At 44.7% G+C, this 22,100-nt stretch overlaps 1 protein-coding gene across 5 annotated transcripts in view; it reads right to left on the reverse strand.

The window, feature by feature from the left end:
• ITGB3 (integrin subunit beta 3) overlaps positions 1-22,100 on the reverse strand; it is a 72,544-nt gene that overhangs the window by 9,530 nt on the left and 40,914 nt on the right. For all 5 annotated transcript variants that reach the window (XM_053265621.1, XM_053265620.1, XM_053265625.1 and 2 more), the window contains 7 exons: positions 20,575-20,736; positions 15,822-15,917; positions 15,454-15,543; positions 12,376-12,510; positions 9,480-9,909; positions 2,528-2,750; positions 1,571-1,671 (listed from right to left, as the gene is read on the reverse strand). In XM_053265621.1, the coding sequence (XP_053121596.1) occupies positions 1,571-1,671; positions 2,528-2,750; positions 9,480-9,909; positions 12,376-12,510; positions 15,454-15,543; positions 15,822-15,917; positions 20,575-20,736 (1,237 nt within the window). The remainder of the gene's footprint in view (positions 1-1,570; positions 1,672-2,527; positions 2,751-9,479; positions 9,910-12,375; positions 12,511-15,453; positions 15,544-15,821; positions 15,918-20,574; positions 20,737-22,100) is intronic.

The following is a 22,100-nucleotide window of genomic DNA, read 5'->3' on the forward strand; positions in this document are numbered from 1 at the left end:
CGCCCCCCGGTGATCTTTTTTTCTTTGTAGGTTGCGCAACTCATGCGCCCAAACGATCTGCACTGCTCGCAGCAGCGCGGGTGTCCTGGAGGCCGGGAAAATGCAGTCTGGCCTCCAGATATCACTACATGCATTGTGTGAGGAGCACTGTGCATTGTGGGATTCCCCTTCAGTTGGGCATTCTGGGCATCCGGCTCTGTGTCTGCTTGGGCTGCCTGCACCAGGGACCTGGGGAGGGGAGGGTATGCTCGCGCCCTTCTATCTATTGATCATATTTTTATACCACCTGATATGTACATCTCTAGGCAATGTTTCTACCTGGGTAAAAGCTCAGGTAAAAACCCTGAGCTACCTGACAGGACAGCACTGGGACTGACCACAATCCTGGTGCTTCACATGAGCAGCCCTACCCCAGTAGGGGATGCTTGTGCAACCCAGTAGGGCTGCACAAGCCGGCGTAGAGCTGCTTGTATGAACAGCCTCACTATGTCATCTGACTCCATAGAATCAGTGTTTGGAGGTAATGATAGGCTACATATAGACCAACAAACTAAGATTTAATCCAAACAACAGAGGTGCTCTTGGCCAGTAGAAGTGCCAACTGGGGAGTGGGGTACCCACCTATTCTATTCCCTCCGAAAAAGCAGGAATGCAGCCTGGGGGTGCTCCTGGACAGCTCTGCTCCTGGGGAATCAGCTGTGGCCAGAAGCGCCCTTGTGTAGCCCCAGTTGATCTGTCAGCTGCAACCCTTCCTAGAGGAACAGATCTGACCACTATCACCCATGCCTTGGTCACATGCTGTTTGGATTATTGCAACACACACTATGTGGAGCTGCCCCTGAAGAGTATTTTGAAATTGCAACTGGTGCAAAATGAAACAGCTAGGCTGATGTGAAGCAGCTAGGCTGATGGCACAGAGCATATTGCACCTGTGCTGCTCCACTTGAACAGGCTTCCAATTTGTTCCAGGTCCAATTTAGGATACTGGTCTATATCTCTAAAGTTCTTCCCCCTTCTCAGATATCCTAAGGATTGCCTGTTCAAATGTATCTACTTGCCAGTTAAGATCACCTGGATAGGGTCTGCTCTCCATGCTGAAAAGCCTGGAGAAGTCTGGTTGGCAAGCACCCAGGACAAGGCCTTCTCATTGGTTTCACCCAGGCACTGGAATTCTCTGCCCCAGGAGGCCCACACTGTCTCATCGCTAATGCAATTTTGGCAACTGACAAAGACCTGTCTTTCACTGTGCAGTTTGGATGGACTGATGCTGCTGCTGCTTACACTGTTGTTGTTGTGCAATTTTATCTGTGTTTGTTTTATTGCACATTTTTATTGCTCTCTTTGTATTTTTCAAAATTATATATGCTGGTTTAGGGGCCTGTGAGTGAAAAGCTGCTTCAAAATACAAAACTAAAGCCAAGCCACGCCAGCCACCCTGTAACCCTCTAGCAGGCACCTTGAACCATAGAGGGAAAGGGCAAAACAGAAATCCAGTCCATTACAAAACACAGTTCATAAGAAGGACAAGCAACCTGCAGTTCTTGCAGGAGGACTCATGTCTCTTACGTACCCAGCTCCTGCACCAACTCAATTTCATCACGGCAGTGACGGTTGCAGGTATCTTTCTCCATCAGGGTCCCCCTCTCAAACTTCTTACATTCTACACAGTCCCTGTGAGGAGGAAGACGCAGGTGCAGTGAGGACAGGGAAGCAGGAGGGCTGCTGGCTGCTGCCACTCCACGTACCACCTCTGTAAAACCTAGGAGGGCTGCATCTAGATTTTTTAGCAGGATCTGCAGTGGCTCCCTCCACTTGGCCAAGGGATAGACCCCTCTTTGAGCCCAACACACATTTAGGGTTGTCGGATCTCAGGGTCTGGGATGGGGGCATGTAAACGTTGAAACAGCTTACTTCAAAAGATGCTGAGGACAATTCAGCACTTTTTAAGGTTCACCCCTTTTTGTGGGGGTTTGGGGGCGATTTCAAGATCAGTGCTATCTTTCTTTTTTCCTACTGCAAGCAACCACACACACACCCTCAATTTTCAGAGTGTGAAACTCTACATCAGGTTAAATACATCGTTTGGCCCATATGTGTTTTCTTTTCTTTCTTTTAAAAACACACACACTTAAATAGCAGGTGGTAGGGCAGTCAGGCTAGGACTATGGAACCCAGAGAGGGGGAGGTTTAACCCTTCCCTGCTGTGCTGCACCCCTGACAAAAATACCACACCCCACCAAGTTGCTAACAGTCCTGGGAGCAAATGGTGACAATGGGAGCTTCCCTCCTGAGGATAACAGAAAATTGAGGGAAGAGCATTTCCATCAGGATTTCAGCACAGTTGGAAATGGATTAAATCCCCTTTCCTTATGCCCTGCAGCCCTGATCCTGATTGGATACTCCTTGTGGCTGCCCTTTTAGGTTTTCAGCACACAAATAGATTGGTTAATGATGACTGAAAAACTCAAGTGGATCATGGGAAGAAGGGAGGAGGAGAAGTTTTGGAACTTGCCCACCCCTTACTCACTTCTTGATGGTACAGGCATCAGGGCAGGTTGGACACTTCTCACAGGTGTCCCCAAAAGAGCCAGGCTGGGTGCAGACACATTTCCCACAGGCACAGTACCCATGAGCACTGCAAACCAGCCCATTGCCAGACATGCAGGTATCAGTCCGAGTGGTACAGTTGCAGTAGGCTCCTGTCCAGTCAGGGTCACAGTCACAATCACCGCAGACGCATTTCCCATGACCTGTAAAGCAAACCAGAGTATGAATATGTGCCTATGTTGGAGCCCAATTTAAATTAGAGGAAGAATTGCTCAAAAAATCATCATCATCATCCAAAAGAGGATCTTTGACAAAGGCCAAACCACACAATGTTAGATGTGTCGTACAGTTAGAGGCTTGTCTTTACTCACAAGTAGCAGCTACAATTTGGATCGGGACCACAGTGTGAAGGTAGGGATTGTTTATTTCCAGTCTGTTTTCTGCTGAACCCCACCCCCAAAATGGCAATTTTACCTTGAGTGTCATGTGCTACATACAATTGCACTGGGGTGGATTTTCGGCAGAGGAAATCAACGTGAAAGTAAAGGGTGAAATACCTCCTATCTCCACCAATTTGCCAAATTGCGCCCCCACACAGCTACTGCTTGAGAGAAAGTGCAAGCCTCCAACTACACAGTAGGGGTGTAGACCACATGCGGCAGTTCAGTCCAAATTTGAACCAAACTACTGCTCCGCGAACAGGTTCAGTTGGACCAACCAGCTGGGCTGCTGAAACTGATGAAGCATCTTGAACCACCTGGTTTGCGGTGGACCAGTTCAACTGCGAACTGGTCCGTGCACACCCCTACTGCACGGCACATTTAACGTCATATGCAGTGTAGCCCTATGTAGTTTAGTAAGCCACTATTTCTCCCTGTCTATAATGTGGGGGAACTAATTAGGGCTGTGCACTGAGCAAGTTATTACTCCAGTTTGCTCCCATGTTGCCAATGCACAGAGTTTTATGCATCAAAATGAGCATTTGATGCAGTGGGGTAGAGGGCTTACCTGCATCCAAGAAGAAGGTTCTCTTCTAATTGTAAATCAGCTGCCTTCTGGGCAGCCACAATGATGGCTCTTTAAAATTCTTCATTCTCTTCTTCTCCCCACCCAACCACCGCAACCACCACCACCAGCAATCACCCCACAATGCCCCATGGACATCAAAACAATGTGTCATTTCCCTGGCACTTGTTACTGAGAGAGGAATGGCTACTCCCTGTGACTATAGGCCATCCCACCATCCCTGTAATGCCCATGAGATTCCTACAGGGAAAGCTGACAAAAGCCTTCAGGAGTGTGTGGAAGCTGATAAAGCTCTTGCTTCTAACTTGCAAACACGTTCTTAACATTGTACAATTTTTTGCTGTCTGGAAGGACCCGAGGTTGGGGAAAGGCAAAGACAAGAAAAAGGTGCACTCTTAATATCTTTACGTCAGTATTGCCAAATACCAGGGCCTGTTCCTGCATTTAATTTCCATTCATCTGGGCACTGGCCCTTGTAGATTACTGATGCAGTTAAGCCATTAGCACTGGAACACACATGCCACAGTCAGGGAAGAGGTCAGAGGCCCCACAAAAACATCCAAAGAAAATATTTTCTCCAAGATGTCTGACTCCACCTCTGCACACACAGAGGGCAACAGCAACAATCCCCTCTGCAGGGGAGGATAACTAGGAAGACTGGTTAATGAGAAACTGAAGTGAATCATGAGGCGAGGGTAGAAGAAGGAGCAGCTGGTTGGAAAAAGCCTCTAGTGACACTGGGAAAAATGCAAGCCAGAGAAGCAGGTCGTGGGTTTGTCATGCGCCTGAGAAATAATGACTCGGATGGAATGAACTAGGAGAGACAACAGCTTAGTCAACGGAAGGGCAGTGGAGGAAAGCAAACACAAGAGCAGATCTGGAATGGCAACAAAACATCTTTGTATTCCAAGTGTGCATACTGAAATCTACACTTAGGATTAGGTTTGCAAACATGAAGGCTGTTCGCACAATTATAGTTAGGGTAGAGCATATGTCCTACTCTAGTTTGGAAGCTGTGCATGCTCCTGTTTTGTGATTGTGTGTGAGGGAAATAGCAAGTCAGAGGGGGCAGAAGTGATCAGCTGTGAGAGAGAAGCTGGGCCGGACAGCAATACCTCCTACCTTGGTAAAGTGCTGGGTATAAGAGCTGGGCAAGACAGCACTATCCGACCCAATTCCTCTCTCCCAGATGTCCGTTTCTTCCCACTCCAGCTTTGCTGTTTCCCTTGCACACAATCAAAGAATGGGAGCACATGCAGCTCCCGAACTAGGGCAGGACACTTGTCCTACTCTAATTATCATTGTATGAACTACCTTATTGTCTCTTGTGCTTCTTAACACCACTCTTGAGTGAATCATGTAGAAACTTAGCAGACGAAGCCTTCTCTATTACTTTCTCTCCATGCCAGAAAAAATCTTCACCTACTTATTTGCCGAGTGCCAGGCCTCTATGAAAAGTTCAGAAGTACCACTAAGAAATGGCGATAACCCTATACAAAATCCAAATGTCCCATCCTGAATGTTAACATTTGAGAAGGAATCTACCGAATCTGCGGGCTTAGCCAGATGGTGGCCCCCTGTGCCTGTACTGTGGCATTGTAGGCATGCAATGAAGAAAGATACCTGGATAGAATATGTATTTTTTGCCTGCCCCATTGGTGTTGCCAGTTTGCAACCTGGAGATTCCCCTGTACTGATCACTGTGCTATTGAATCAAAAGTTAAGACAAGACAACCGCAGTCTCCATCCCACCCATTTCCTCCTTTAAATTCCTCCATCTACTGCACAGCACACATGCCTAGAAGTTAGATGGAAGAAACTGCAGCTGCCTCATCTCCCAATCTGGTCTTGGATTTAGGGCCAAAAGATAGGTTTGTAGATACCCCGGATTTTCAATATTTCAATATTCAATAAATTGCGTTAGCAAAGTAACTTGTATAATATTTTTCTAGAGAATCACAACACTCAAGTTACACAATGGATGGCTTGCCTGTCGTACAGCTGTATGAGAAACACTGTTAACTAACTCATTGCATAACTATAGTTGTATTTCACAACACACACAGGAACCCGCATGGAATGGAGTGTGGTTCAGTTCCATACAAGGACAAGGTTCATTCCCACAGTTCACAGCAACTGCTCCTCATTCTTTTATTATTCTGAGTCACTTGCACAGCCATCCTGGGTTCTGGAACCATGCAGAAAGCCAAACCCACACAGTTCTTTCCTCCTCCCCCAAAGCAAACATTATCCTAGCCTGCATCAGTGTCAGAAATCACAGGGCTGGAAGCACTGCTGAAGTGGTATCCTATCCTCCCCTTTTGCATAAGCAGCAAATTTTCAGTTTACACAGAACTCTTCAAGGAGTTTCACAGATCCAGTTCTTGCCTGAACAGGGGCTTGGTGTAAACCTCAAGCTTGTCAGATTCTCAACATCCAATAAAATGTATCCTGTTGTGAATCCTACCTGCCATGGGAAAACACAAAGAACTTAGTATGCATGTATTGCATTGTGACTAGTAGAGCTCCCAAACTCAAAAGATATTCTGCCAGCCAGGAGACTCCAGGGCCCCTTAGGAAGCAAGGCCAAAGTTACATTTACTTTGAATCCCCTCCTAGATCCAAACTCCATAATCTTGCTCTTCCTCCTCTCTCCCCTAAAACTTAATCCCAAAAAAACTTTCTGATCTACTTTGTTTAAATAGAAAAGAAGCATGTTTGTGGTGAATTTAAACAGAGGAAATATGTGGCTGTCATATAACTATTTGCACACCAAAGCTCAGCATTTGTTAACAGTTTGCCCTTTAAGGCCTCATTCTTAGGCACAGAAGTAAGAACCAGCGGGTACACCATTTAAGGAGGGGCACCATCCTCATGGATTTTTCAGACCTCATAAGATTATTCCTCAGGGGAGTACCTTTATTTCTGGTCAGCTCACTGGTGCTATGCACTGAGTGATTATTATAAACCATTCAATAGGCTTCTATATTAGATACCTTATATTTTTGGATTGTGAGCCCTTTGGGGACAGGGATCCATCTTATTTATTTATTATTTCTCTGTGTAAACTGCTCTGAGCCATTTTTGGAAGGGCAGTATAGAAATCAAATAGATAGATAGATAGATAGATAGATAGATAGATAGATAGATAGATAGATAGATAAAATAAGAAAATACTATTGGTATACCAAAGGTCACAAATCCCTTTGTTTTAAAAAGGGCAGCCACCATACTTGGGCTGATAACACTCCTATAGTTATTCTGAGCAGGAGTGTAGACTTTTAAGTTCTCTGGGGTGGGGTGGGGGCTTTTTAGTATATATTTCCAGGCAGTGTACACTACATCCCCCCACCACATAGTTAGTCCCATAGTAGATACCTTGCAGATCAAAGCCAAAGTTGGGGTGGGGGGATAAACTTTACTACATGAATCAACACGAATATATTAAAGCTAATAAGAGTGGGTCAAAAAGCAGCTAACGAGCCCCAATGCTAAGAAATACATTCAGTATACTAGGGATTTGCACGAACCACAGTTTGACCCACAGTCCGAACACAGTTCCAGACTGCATTCCGAGAGCTTTTTTAAAAAGGAGAGCAGGTCCTTACCTGCTCTGCGCTACCCCTTCCAGCTTCCTGCTGGGGTGGCACACATCCCAGAAAGCTCCACGTAGCACCAGCATGGACATGGTGTCCACGCATGTGCGGGTGCCATTTGCATGGTCAGCATGGTGTTGCTGACCATGCAATGGTGTCAATGCATGAACGGACATCATGTGCGTGCTGGCGCCATCCGGAGCATTTTGGAACATGTGCCACTCCAGCAGGAAGGGGTGATGGAGAGCAGATAAGGACTTGCTCTCTTTTTTCTTAAAGCTTCTGGAATGAAATCCCAGACTGTGCTCAAACAGTGGGTCAAACTGTGGTTGGTGCACATCCCTACAGCATACACATTGTTCAAATCCTTCTACACTGAGTGTATTTCTTCCCATTGAGTCTTCCAAAGGATTCTACAAGAAAATATTAGAAGTTCTGGTAAGAACTAAACTGACTACTTTCCTTTTACTATCCCTACAACTGGACTAAATTTGGTCCAAATCCGTTAGGCAGTTCACAAGTTAGCCCACTTGCACCTCAAACATTCATGCATCCACCATCTTGAATTGGGGTGGATGACATCATTACAAACTACACTGTTGAGGTGTCGCTATGTGTCACTCACTACAACCATACCAAATTGGGTTCAAATTGGTTAGACGGTCCACAAGTTAGCCCACTTGTACCTCAAATGTTTATGTGTCCACCATCTTGAATTGGGGTGGATGACATCATCACAAACGACACCATTGAGGCGTCTCTATGTGTCACTCACTACAACCGTATTAAATTTGGTCCAAACTGGTTAGGGCACTTGTGCCTCACACCTAATCAGTTAGGCCACAAATTAGCCCTCTTGTGCCTCAAACGTTCATGCATCCGCCATCTTGTACTGAGGAGGACATCATTACAAACTACTCCATTGGAGTGTCCCTACACCTGTAACAAATCAAATTGGTTAGGCGGTTCACAAATTAGCCCACTTGTGCTGCAAACGTTTACGCGTCCATCATCTTGAATTGGGGAGGATAACATCATCACAAACAACTGTTCCTAACTTGGTTCATATTGGTCAGGGCATTGCCAAGCAGATAGGGACACACACACGGGGACACATGCACAGAATGCCAGGTGATTATAAGCTTACCTTCCTTAAGGAAAGTAGGCTAGAAAAGGTGAGGCTGACACCCAGCATCAGTGTGTAGTGGAGGCTTCTGCACTTAGGCAAAGTGGAGCTTTCTAAAACTAAGACTTTTGCTGTCATGGTGCTCCTTGACCTGAACTGTTCAGGCCAATTGTTCCTTAGTTGCTTTCTAATCTCCTTGGTAGAAGACAAAAGGAGGTCTGCTGTACAGAAGTACAGGTTCCTCCAGGCTTTTCCTCACTCTCTCCACAGCCAGGGATTACAGCTTGAAGATCTTCCTCCCCTTTTTACCTTTACACACACACACACACACACACACCCCAGTGGTGTGTCTCCTAGGCCCTAGGGACTTGCCAAGTCCCTATGAATACCAGACAGGAGGCTGCCAGGCTGCAAGCTTGCTGATGGTAGCTGACAGCTGGGTGCCAAATTGCCCTCTCTGAATTTTACACCCCTGATTCTGAGTATTAAAAGCACAAGCTCTTAAAATGAACTGCTTTTCTGCAATTTAATCTTAGACTCTTAACATTTTCTCAGAATCCTCCCCCATCCTCCCCCATCCTTCCCCACTGCCACTATGATATCTTAAATGCTGCCCTGGAGGATCAGGCTAAAGTTTACCAGAATTTTCTCCCCACCCCCCACCACTTTTAATAATTTTCCAGAATTTTCTGATGCTGGACATAGACAATAGATTTCTAGAGGGTTGAGAGCGGTTTGAGAGAAAGACATTGCTTCCTATGGTGTTGACGAGATGCTTCTTTTGTTCCACTGTTAGCTCTGGTGTGCAGGGGGTGGTTTTAAAACACCAGTCCACTCACCCACCCCCCCCGTCCTCCACAGCCATTTCCATCAGGCTGCAGCAGAGGACCAGGCAAAGCAGCAAGGCCCCTCCATCAGCCTGAGGAGGACAAACTGTTGTCTGCCCATTCCCCTCTGAGAACTTTTTTTTTAAAAGATTGCAAGCCCCTTGGGGACAGCAGGATTGTTTTTTAAAAGGCTGTAAGCTGCTCTGAGCCTACAGGATACAACAGGATATAAATTATTATTATTTTTTTTTTAAACCGTTTGACCAGGAAAGAAATAGAGATGAGTGGTACTCCTCTTTCAAAGTGTCTTCAACTTTTAAAAAGCCTCTCCCAAGCCCCTGGACAGATCCCACTCACCAGAGCACAGCTCTCCCTTGAAGCGGACACAGGAGAAGTCGTTGCATTCGCAGTACTTGCCAGAGAACTTGCCAAAGCCACTATTGTAACAAACACACTGGCCGCAGATGCATTCCCCACGTTGGTTGCAGGGAGGTTCCCCCAGACGGGGGCTGCAGTTGTCCTGCTGGGAAGGACTGTAATCCTCCTCCGAGCACTCGCAGTGGAAGCCTAGCCGGCCCGGGTAGCAGCGGCACATCCCGCACTCAAAGGTGCCGTTGCCGTGGTTACAGCTGTCGCTGTTAGGCTGGGCATCCTGCTGGCAACTACAATCGCAATCGAAGTTCACCTCCACTGTCAGGCTGTCCTCAAAGCCCACTGGCTTGATGGTAAACGTCCTCTTCTGTACCTGAGGGCAACCACGCGCCTTTGCCTCGATACTGAAGCTCACCTGGGAAAGGGAACACAGGCAGAACTGCTCACAGGAAATCTCCTAAAACATTCCTTTGAATCATCTCCCTCCATACAATAACTAGGCTCCAAAAGTCTCACTTCAGGTGAAACCCCTGCTAACTGGGCAAAGAGGCACCTTTTACCATGGTGATTCTCTTTATTTAGCAGGGGGAGAGTAACTGGCCCTATCCACCCCCAGCACAGTACTTCCAGTGACTGTTGCTGGTGTGTGTCTCATGTTTCTTTTTAGAATGTGAGCCCTTTGGGGACAGGGAGCCATCTTATTTGTTATTTCTCTTTGTAAACTGCCCTGAGACATTTTTGGAAGGGCGGTATAGAAATCGAATTATTATTATTTCTTGTTTACACAGTCAGACAGGTGTTATTGACTGGTTTGTTTTATCCAGACATCGAGTCCTTCCCAAGGACCTGGGATGCCAGAATTTTATCATCAATACTGTTGGTTATTATAGATATTGTCGCAAAATATAGGCTGTTTCCAGTAAAGCTGCTTTTTGTAATTGGCTGATGGTGATTTCTGTGGCCCCTATGGTGTTAAGGTGCTCTTCAAGGTCTTTTGTTGTTGTTGTTGTTGTTATGATGATGATGATGATGATGTTAAGAAGTAAACATAGGGTTCCCAATCCCATGTGCCCCTGGCATGTGTGGGAGCATTTGGTTGGCGGGGGGGTGGGGGGGCTGACAGACAAGAGAAATACTGCTTAACTCTTCCTCCACCCATTCTTTCCCCTTTTATACAACCCTTCCTCAAACCATTTCTAACTTGTATTTTTCCCTAGCTGGGCTCCAAGCTCAGAAACAGGCCTGACTGGAAGAAAAAGAAACCTGGGTTTGGGAGAGATTGCAGAAGAAAGCCGGCAGGGGTAGGGTTCTCTTGCTAACGCAGGCCTGCTCAATTTAGGGCCCTCCCCGGTTATTTTTGGACTACAACTCCCATAATCCCCAGCCACAGTGGCCAATAGCCAGGGATTATGGGAGTCACAAGCCAACACATCATATTTTAATTGTGTAATTTTTATAGTCTCGTTTTAACTTTTTCTATGTGAACCGCCTTGTGATTATTTTAATGAAAGGCAGTATATAAATTTAACAATAAATAAACAAACAAACATCTGCAGGAGAGCCAAAGTTGAGCAGCCCTTATTCTAATGCCTGCTGATCCCAGCAATGCAGAGGTAGACCATCCATTAGGTATGGTGAAGTGATGGCCTCAGGTGGTGGGCACAGGAGTTCAGCAGGCCCATTTCACCTCACCTCGTGGCCCCTGCTTACCCTGCTGGGCTGCTGTCCTGTATGGAAATGCCCACTCGGCAGTAGCGTGCTAATCATGCCTTTTCCTCCGACCCCATCCTCCACTCCTGTGCTTCCTTTTGAAAATCCAGGCTGGGTAAGGGATCGGAAAGAGGAAGCGCTTTAAGCTGGAAAGTAGTGCTGGCATATAGAATCTCAGAGATACCAGCCCTCTACTCTCCAGTAAAAAAGCACTTCCTCCTCCTCCTCACTCTGCCTGCCTTTTCAAAAGCTAGAGCAGGAGTAGAGGAAAAAGATGGAGGCAGAGCAGCTCAAGATGAGTGGGAAGGGAAAGCCTGTCGGGAAGGAAGGAAGAGAGCAAAAGAGAGATGAGGCATTAGTATGGAGTTTTGTAGAAGGGAAGGCACAGGGGGAGACATTTTGCACAGTGTGCAAAGTACTTTATAGGGATCAAAAAGGATATCAGGGAAGGGGAGCATTTTGGCCAGTGTGCTTCTCACAATATGGGGAATGCAGCATAGTGTCCCCTGCCTCCGGCACCACAGGGGCTTCAGCCGACCACCACACAGAGGTTTGCAAACATGTGGTTGCTGAGGTAATTGATAATTCCATCCTCTGTCACACACTCTTCCCAGTATTCCGTCACACACATCCTAACATGACTAAGGGTGTATTTGCACTGGCAGTTTGTCCCTAGCTGACTGCTGGACATGCTTCTGCCATTTTCTGGTTGGGTACATGATCAAGCATTATAATTCTTAAAGTATTACTAACATATTTAGCTATAGTTCTCTCCTATCTCCCTGGATTCTTTAAGGAGAAAGTGAGAGCCACGAAAGAGCAGAGTATTTTTTGTAACTCTTTTTGTCTCTCGCAAGGTAGACACAGTTGACTGGACACACAAAATATAAAGCTCCCTGCTCATAAGGTAAATGCAGAGGTGACACATAGAGGGCAGAATAGACAGATGAGAAGTGGGGGTGTGTGCTTAATCCTGGGGTAGGCGTGGGGAAGACTTCATGAAGAAGGGCAGGAAAATGACTGGAACATTGTACTGACACATTTCTGTTGCCTAGGCTTTTAAATCTTTTGTAAATCTTTTAAGACTGGTGGTGGAGGCCAGGGGAAATTGAGAACCCAGTCTTCTGTAACTATTAGAGCCCTAGGGCTGTCCACCCCCTCTGCAACTCACTGTGTCTCCAATCTTCAGACCAACACAGGACTTAACTCCAGGAATGACTTCATTATCCAGGCAGGTGGCATTGAATGACAGGGACAATTCCTCTGGAAGGTTCCGTACTTCCAGTTCGACCTTGGAACGGATTTTCTGAAAAAGTGAGAGACAATAAGGAGAATATCTCAGCCTCAGGTCATGGATGGAAGGAAACCTCACCTAAAAACACAAAAACCTTCCAAATTTGAAATTGGGTAAGCCCAAACTGAATAGTTTGAAAGTTCTGAATTATACATTTGACTCCATGCCTTATACTTTGATCCCTTCCCCCTTCCCATCTCTCAAGTCAGTTCAAGGGGCTTTTCAGATGGCAGTTTATTCTATAGGTTTTCAAGCTTCCACCTTACTTAAGGATGGGCTCCCTCTCAGGCTTCAGGTGTCTGTCTCAAGAAAATAAATGCTGTCTGGCAGTCAATCCTAAACAAAACAAAACAAAAATCACACAGGGACAGTGCTCCCCAGCTGGCTGGAGCACCAAAACTTGCAAGGAGACATGATGGGTTTCTTTAGAACTCAACACAGGCAATTGGAGCCTGAGAGTAAGCCCATCCTTAAAGTAAGGCAGCACTTGAAAAGCTACAAAATATTAGGGATGTGCAAATTGATTCAGGTACAAATCAATTTGTACCCAAATCTAGCTGATTTGGATGATTTGGACACAATACAAATCATCCCTGTGGTCTATTTGCTAGATTCCAGTCCAAATCGAATAGCGCCTAATTCAGTTCAAATGGATTCAAGATTCGGATCCCTCCTATTAATTTCCCCAGATTCCCAGCTTTCATTTTTTTAAAAAAAGCTAAGCTCTAGCCCTTGTGGAAGTGGCATTATGGAGCAAAATGTGTGGTCACTATTTTTCAAGTGTTTGGATTCTTTGGTGTATAATAACTTTGCCTCAATGAATCCCTATGAGGATTCATTACACACCTTCATTTCTTCTATTCATTTTGACTGTCTTTTTGGCAGTGCTGTCAACTGCCATGTGCCAACTACACCCCACTCCCACCTGCAAGGCAGTGGTACTACTCTGTTTATGTTCTAGGATTGTTTTTTCCAAGTGTTTAGGCTCTTTGGTTTCTAATAACCTTTCCTCATAATGAATCCCTATGAGGATTCATTACACACCAAAGAGTCTAAACACCTCAAAAATTCCTAAAATATAAACTGAGTACCCAGTGGCTTGTGGGGGTAGTTGGAATATGGGATGCCACTAATTCCCCACCCCCACCTGCAAAGCATTGGGGTAAAAATGAAAAGAAGAAATGAAGGCGTGTAATGAAGACACCAAAGAATCTAAACACTTCAAAAATACCTAAAAAATAAATTGAGTACCCCAGTGTGTGTGTGTGTGGTGTAGTTGACACATGGCAGTTGACAGTTGGCAGTGGCACTGCCCAATGATAGTCAAAATGAACAGAAGAAATGAAGGCGTATAATGAATCCTCATAGGGATTCATTATGAGGAAAAGTGATTAGACACCAAAGAATCTAAACAGTTCAATATTCCTAAAAATTAAAATGAGTACCCCACTGCCTTGCAGGTGGTGTGTGTGTGTGTGTGTGTGTGTGTGTGTAGTTGGTACATGGCAGTTGACAGCTGGCACTGTCTAGTGACAGTCAAAATGAACAAGGGCTAGAGCTTAGCTTTTAAAAAAATGAAAGCTGGGGATCCATGTTAGGGTTAGGATATGGCAACTTTGAATCCCCATTGTTTCCTATGGCGGAAATGTTCAAAATCAGTAAAAACTTTTTAAAAAAATCATTAAAGATCAATCAAGCCTTGAAATTTGGGTGATAGGTGGCACCCATGGGGGCCTACCCACCACCCAAATTTGGTGCCCCAGGACCTTGTTAAGTGGTCTGAATCAGTCCAAATCTGAATCAAATAGAAGCAAATACAAATAGAATCGGAGGCGATTTGCAGCGGGGGTAGATTTGGACACAAAACAAATCAGGGGTGATTTGTTTTGTGCACAAATCAAATTAAAAAAATCAATTTATGCACATCCCTACAAAATATATCATTGTCTGGAAGAGTCCAAGGTATAGAACAGATAGTGTGATGGTGTGTAGCACAGTGTAGCTGTGACCAGGATTTAATTTGCTCAGTCAAATGCATTGGGCAAGTCACAATCTCTCAGTTGAACCTAGTTCCCATGGTAGAGACCACAGTTCAGTGGCAGAGTTCAATAGTGCTCTCTCACTATATAAACAACATGAACAACAACAAGTGATAACAGGAGGAAAGGAAATCAGAAATGAACCACACACACACACACACAAATGGATGTTAAGGAACAATTAAGAGAAGTTATTCAAGAAGCAAGTAACAGGCTATTCATTAGTAATTCTGCTGTCGCATTCAAGAGCTGATCTCAGAAGGAGAAAATGGGAGGCCAATTTCTGCAATGTTCAGTGAGGCCTGAGAAATTCTGACAAACTTCTCAGCTTACTGGCCACAATTTTTTCCAAGAAGCCCCCCCCCACCCAATGAAACATTAGACCATTAATGAACTGTCTGAGTGGCAGTCTATGCAGAGTATGGAGTTGTATGGGGAGTATGGAAGTCAATGAGCACGCATGGACCACCTGGGCCCTGTTTCCCCAGTGCTCCATTCCCAGGCCGGCATAATCACATGGGGTCAGAGGGTTGAAACTAGACCCTCATTTTGGGCTGTAAATCCCAGTTTACATCATCTGGACCGGCTTTGTGGGGTAGGTTAGGCCGAGAGATGTGACTGGCCCAGAGTCAAACAGTGAGTCTCATGGCTGAACGGGGATATGAACTCAGGCCTCCCCAGTCCTAGTCCAACACTCTAATCACTATGCCACACTGGCTCTCTCTCCTCAAGACAAACTGCTCTGAGAACATTTTATTAAAAAGTGGAAAAGAAACAACAATAATAAAAGACATTAAGGCAGCTAGCCCTGAAAAGCTGACATCTGAAGTGGTTGCCTAATGTCAAATATGCCTCAGTCGCTGGGCCAATCTGACGACACACCGACACTTCCACATATCGCCGTCCATGTACTCACACTATATGAATCCAAAATGAGTTGCAAAACATTGTTGGAATTTGTCGACAGGATCCCCACAGTAGTGCCAGGGATCAGCTCACTGTAGCTCTGAAAAGGAAACAGCGGAAGCTTCCAGTCAGTGGACAAAACAGCAGTAAAGAAAATTTAGCTGAGGATTTGACTTCCTGTACTCGTCATGATTTTTCTGAAAACCTAAAATGTGGCTGATGACGGCATGCAAGCTGAACGTTTTAGTCTTTTTGAAACCGCTTGTTATGTTAGCCTTCTTAACAGGGAATTACAGACAACAGGAAAGCAGAGCAGGACGCAGATAGCCATTGGTGTGACCTCCCCACAATAATCTCTCAGCAAACAAGAATTCTTACCTGGTAAAGAGCCACAATGGTGTGAGTCACAGCAAAGATCAAGTTGATGTTTTTCTGGGACAATTTCTCTGCCATGAGACCAAGCGATGGATAGTCCTTGGTGGGGAGAGCAAAAGGGAGAAACAGAAAAGCCATTTAATACTCACTGGGACTCAGTATTAATTTTTTTAATTCTGGGAATACTTCTGTGTTTTAATAGTAGATTTACCCCCATCTTTCCTTATTAAAATAAGTACAAGGAAGCTTGCAATAAAAACAAAAAATATTTGCTTGACCTTCAGTACAGAATAAGTTATATCCATACAAGGTGTGTATGTGTGTAAGCAAGATCTCAGTATAGCATCCCACTCTTCGAACATACTGTCACATTCCCAATATACAGTCTTACTGTTAGCAAGACCAAGTAACAGAATCCAGTATGGGGCTGTACAGATGAATTGATGCACCTATGCAGGTACAAGCATGTTTCATGCTCTCAATGGCAAAGCTCACCAAGGGGGCAAGCTTGACCCATCCTAATGATATCCTTGACTGTGTCCCTTCTTTTGCTCCCAAATCAGCATATGGATGCCAGTCATTCTTATGGGGGAAAGTGCTGCCCTTAATGACCCTGTTGCATTGAGGGCAGGGGCGTAGCTATAATTGAGTGAAAGGGTTCAAAGAACACGAGCCCCCAGCTCCTGAGGGCCCTCCAGCTCCATACCTCCCTATTTTCTTCATTATCTTCCTCACTCTGGGGGGCCGCCAGAGAGAAGGATGAACACGGGGCCCCTCTCTCCTAGCTATGCCCCTGATTGAGGGCAAAACCTTTTTCCTTCTATCCCCCCAAACTGTATATATCTAGCCTCCACTGACAGGGATACCTCAGTGGGTGCAATGCTTCTATGTGCATAGACATACAGCATACCCTCTAGGGCCAGCTTCGGATACTGAGAAGATCTGAAAAATGCTAAAATGAACAGTAGACCCACTGCCTTGACAGAGGGCCTACCACCTAATTCTCACTTTGTAATAAGGCACACCAAGAAAGGTCATTGTTTTATAGCTGCTTCCCTCACAAACACAGAATCTTGTATACATTTAACTAAGAGTTTATTCAGAAACAACTCCATTTTCTCCTTCTCCTTCCTGCCCCCCTTTCTTCCACTCTGACTCCAACCCCTGCACTCTCTATCCCCACTGGGACAAACTTCTAAATAAGAAAATATAACAGATACGGGATATAATGAGATATCATATCCTGCCATGAGAGGATGTGTAATAAAGCGGCCTAATGAGTTTGCCTTGCCTATGCACTTTTCCCAACCTCCAAGATCCTGAAGCTGGCACAGATACTCCTAAGATTCTTCACAACAAAAATAATTTCTCTTTCCCCCTCCCTGACCCGCCCAGCTCTCCCCCTTCCCCATTCCCTCACACGCAGAGATAGTAAAGATGGGCATTTTGCTGATTTCCACACATATAACAAATCTTTATGTCACGCTCTGCTCTGTCATGCCAACTGCCTCCTCATTCCCCATCCATCACTAAGCTGTTGCTCTGGGTGGAGAAAAGGTGAGACAGGCAAAGGTCAGGCTTGCTTCTTCAGGCCCAGCTCTGCCCACTGCTCACAGGACAGAAATGCTGTGGGGGTGAGTAGATTGAACTGGAAGCTGGGCTTGTGAGTGATGGAAAAGCATGAGACAGATAATGGGAGGGGAAAGATCTAGGGTCTTTTTGTACACCAAATCCAACTGTGAAATTTCACAGGCCTAATACATGAAAAAATTGACTTGGCATGACAATCAAAAATGGTGGTAGCCATGTTTGTTTTATACACTCACAAAATCCTATCGCTCCTTCTCCCCACCAGACTAGAGCAAATGTGGAATCATGTTATTGCTATTAGTACTGATTATGATTATTAGTGAATGGTTGTAAGCATTCCGGTCATTACCAAGTCAGAAGGCTACAGGAATTGAGGGAATAGCTACAGAAATATGGCTGGCAACAGAAGAAGAATCAGTCAAGGCTCTAACCAAACTATACCAGCAAAATTGGAAAACAACACAGTGGCCAACAGATTGGAAGAGGTCAGTCTACATACCCACACCAAAGAAAGGAGATTTAACAGATTGTGCAAACTATCGCACAATCTATATAATTCTCCTAGGTGTGCCTTGGAATGTGCGTCCCAGCGCCCAGCTGATTGGCTGAGCGGCGGACGGGCCTGATTGGCTGAGGCACACCCAGGAGGATTGGTTGCTGCAGCAGCGGCAGGCCTGGCCACAGAGGCCAGAGGCAGCTGCGGGCCCAGCTCAACCACGGAGGCAAGGCCCAGAGGCGGGGGGGGGGGAGAAGGTGGGGCAGAAGTGGTGGTAGGGAGGAGAGGCGGCTGGGCCTGGAAGTGGAGACTGGGGCAGAAGGTGGGAGGGAAAGGTAACCGACAGCCCCAACGAGCGCACAGATGCTCTGCGCAGGGTCAGCTAGTATCCTTAATTTCACATGCTAACAAAATAATGCTCAGAATCATCCAGCGCAGATTAGAGCCCTACGTAGAAAGGGAAATGCTGGATGTTCAAGCTGGTTTCAGAAGAGGCCGAAGAACAAGAGACATCATTGCTGATGCACGCTGGATAACTGAGAAAGCCAAAGAATACCAGAAAGAAATCAATATGTGCTTTATTGACTACAGAAATGCCTTCGATTGTGTTGTCCATGTCAAGTTGTGGAATATCCTTAAGAAAATGGGCGTCCCAGAACATCTAATTGTTCTCATGATAAACCTATACACAGGACAGGAAGCCACAGTCCAGACAGAAGATGGTGAAACAGACTGGTTCCAGATCGGCAAAGGAGTAAGACAAGGCTGTATACTTTCTCCTTATTTATTCAATTTATATGCTGAACATATACTGAGAGAAGCTGAACTGGAAGAAGATGAGAATGGTTTTAAAGTTGGAGGAAGGGACATCAATAGTCTGCGTTATGCTGATGACACCACTCTGATAGCTGAAAATGTGGATGATCTGCAAGCTCTAGTAATGAAAGTCAAGGAGCACAGTCTAAAAATGGGACTACAATTACAGGTGAAACTCGGAAAATTAGAATATTGTGCAAAAGTCCATTAATTTCAGTAGTGCAAATTAAAAGGTGAAACTGATATATGAGACAGACGCATTACATGCAAAGCGAGATAAGTCAAGCCTTAATTTGTTATAATTGTGATGATCATGGCGTACAGCTCATGAAAACCCCAAATCCACAATCTCAGAAAATTAGAATATTACATGGAACCAAGAAGACAAGGATTGAAGAATAGAACAATATCGGACCTCTGAAAAGTATACAGTGTACTGTGCTTGATTGGCCAGCAAACTTGCCTGACCTGACCCCATAGAGAATCTATGGGGCATTGCCGAGAGAAGGATGAGAGACATGAGACCAAACAATGCAGAATTGATGAAGCATCCTGGTCTTCCATAATACCTCATCAGTGCCACAGGCTGATAGCATCCATGCCACGCCGCATTGAGGCAGTAATTGCTGCAAAAGGGGCCCAAACCAAGTACTGAATACATATGCATGCTTATACTTTTCAGAGGTCCGATATTGTTCTATTCTTCAATCCTTGTCTTCTTGGTTCCATGTAATATTCTAATTTCCTGAGATTGTGGATTTGGGGTTTTCATGAGCTGTACGCCATGATCATCACAATTATAACAAATTAAGGCTTGACTTATCTCGCTTTGCATGTAATGCGTCTGTCTCATATATCAGTTTCACCTTTTAATTTGCACTACTGAAATTAATGGACTTTTGCACGATATTCTAATTTTCCGAGTTTCACCTGTAAATGTAAAGAAGACTAAACTAATGACAATGGGTACAGCAACCAGCCTCAGAATTGACAATGAAGACATTGAAGTGGTGGATAGCATCTGCCTTTTAGGATCAACCGTCAATAGTAAAGGATCCAGCTGTCAAGAAATATGCCACAGACACAGACTACTTGGTAGTCTTGCAATGAAAGCCTTGGAAAGCATATTTAGATGCTGTGACGTGTCTACACCTACATAGATTAGATTCGTTCGGACAATGGTTTCCCCGATGACATTCTATGGACTTTGAAAAAGCAAGATAGAAAAAGCATTGATGCTTTTGAACTTTGGTGCTGGAAAAGACTTCTGAGGATACCATGGACAGCCAGGAAATTATGTGGTCACTAAGAGTTGACACCAACTTGACAGCACTTAATCAATCAATCAATCAATCAATCAATACTCAAGTTCTTACACAACATGTCTGTCAACTGCACCAAACACAAAAACAAAAGTATAAGGGAGCCATCTTATTTATTTATTTCTCTGTGTAAACTGCCCTGAGCCATTTTTGGAAGGGTGGTGTATAAGTCGAATAAACAAACAAACAAACAAACAAACAAACAAGAATGCAGTATGTTTTATTATTCTTTTCTAAATGGAACATCAGCTTCCATGGAATGAACCTTCTACTGGTTGCAACCATGGACTTGATGTGTAAGCACTGTGAGATATTCCCCTTAGGAGTTGAAGCTGCTTTGGGAAGATCAGAAGGTTCCAAGTTCCCTCCCTGGCATCTCCAAGATAGGGCTGAGAGAGATTCCTGCCTGCAACCTAGGAGAAGCCGCTGCCAGTCTGTGTAGACAATACTGAGCTAGATGGACCTATGGTCTGACTCAGTATATATCAGTTTCCTATGTTCTTATGTTCTGGCTACAAAACTCTGTTCCTACCAGTGTGGTAGAAGCTGCATAGAAGTTGTTGTTGTCGATGTGGCATTGCCCATCATTGGGTGTCACAATTCCTGCGAGTCTCCCATCCAAAGCAATGTGTGTCTTGGCATCTGTAGTGAAGACCAGCAAGTGAGAGGCATCCTGCCTCCAGCCAATTTTGTCCTGTGGCAAAATAAAAAATGGCAAGATAAAAAAATCTCCTCAGAGATGCACACAAATGCAAGAACCAGAAAGAAGCCTTCAAGGGCACATACCCAACATCAATTATCCCCCATTAGTTATCCCCTTTTAGCCTCATAGTTAGGGCAATAGAAAGATTCATCTTTTAAGTGCACAATCTATTAATTGGGTAAATATTTACTATCAATCTAGCACATTATTAATATTAATAGACCAGTAATAAAATCACAGATAGGTGAGGCGTTCGCTTGGTTAGGAATGGCTGTTGAACTTTAAAAGAGCAGTATTTATTAATTTATTTTATTGTTAAATTTATATACCACTAATCAGTCCACCACCCCTGCAGAGGGCAGACGGAACAGTCAAACTAAACCCCACCAGAAGTGTAACTTCTGAACTATAATTTCAGCTCTCTGCAAAAGGTCAGAGTCTTATTTTCTATATCTATAACTCCATTTTCCACACAAGGTCAAGTTCCATGGTTCTGATCAAACTCATCTTATGACAAAAGGCCTACATTCATAATTTCTAGGTCAACTGTCAGCTTTCAGTTATTCCATCAATAGTATCAAACTAGGTGTGTTAGGGAAGCATATAGCCCACCACAAAAGTGATATTCATCTACATCAAAGAATGTTCTCTGCTTAGATACAGAAAGGGAACACCCACAATTGACGTACACATATCAGGTGATATGCAAAGTCAAGGAATAAGGAAAGGTCAAGGAATAAGGGTTCTAGTAAATCAATATTCTGATAAACAAGTAAAGGTCAAGGGTAACACGTTCTAAGGGTTCCGTTGTGGGAACGGAATGGGTATAAGAGTGGTAGAGAAAGGGAGGTGTTGCCAGTTCTGCAGAGAAAGTGCCGCACTACCTCTCCAAGACCTGGTTACTTCAGCAAGCTGAAAATGATTGCATTCATCTTGTCCAGTGGTAAGCATATTAAAGTATTTCTATAACATTAACTGAATAATTGTGTCTGGACATTTTTCTGTGGGTCAATAAGACAAATAGTTCTGGAGAGGCTAGTGATTAGTGCACTGCTTTTCTGCTGATGATAATGGCCATACCCCATACACCCAGTAGACTTCTGGGTGCCTGAGGTGGAAAACCCAACTAACTCTCCTCCATTGGCATGACACACAGAGGCTATTACCACGATCAACGGAAAGCAGGCTAAGAGTGCTTAGCCTGCTTTCCATTGATCGTGGGAACCACCGGGCTCACAGGCAAGCCCAGTGCTCCCAAGGTGGCTAGCCCGCCTAAAACACTGCCCCCTTAAATGACGTTAACAGAGCGAGTGCTTCATTAACCTCATTTTGTTGCTCATGTGTTGCCAGAGCAC

The sequence above is a fragment of the Hemicordylus capensis genome, chromosome 6 (genome assembly GCF_027244095.1).
Source record: "Hemicordylus capensis ecotype Gifberg chromosome 6, rHemCap1.1.pri, whole genome shotgun sequence".
NCBI classification, from domain to species: domain Eukaryota; kingdom Metazoa; phylum Chordata; class Lepidosauria; order Squamata; family Cordylidae; genus Hemicordylus; species Hemicordylus capensis.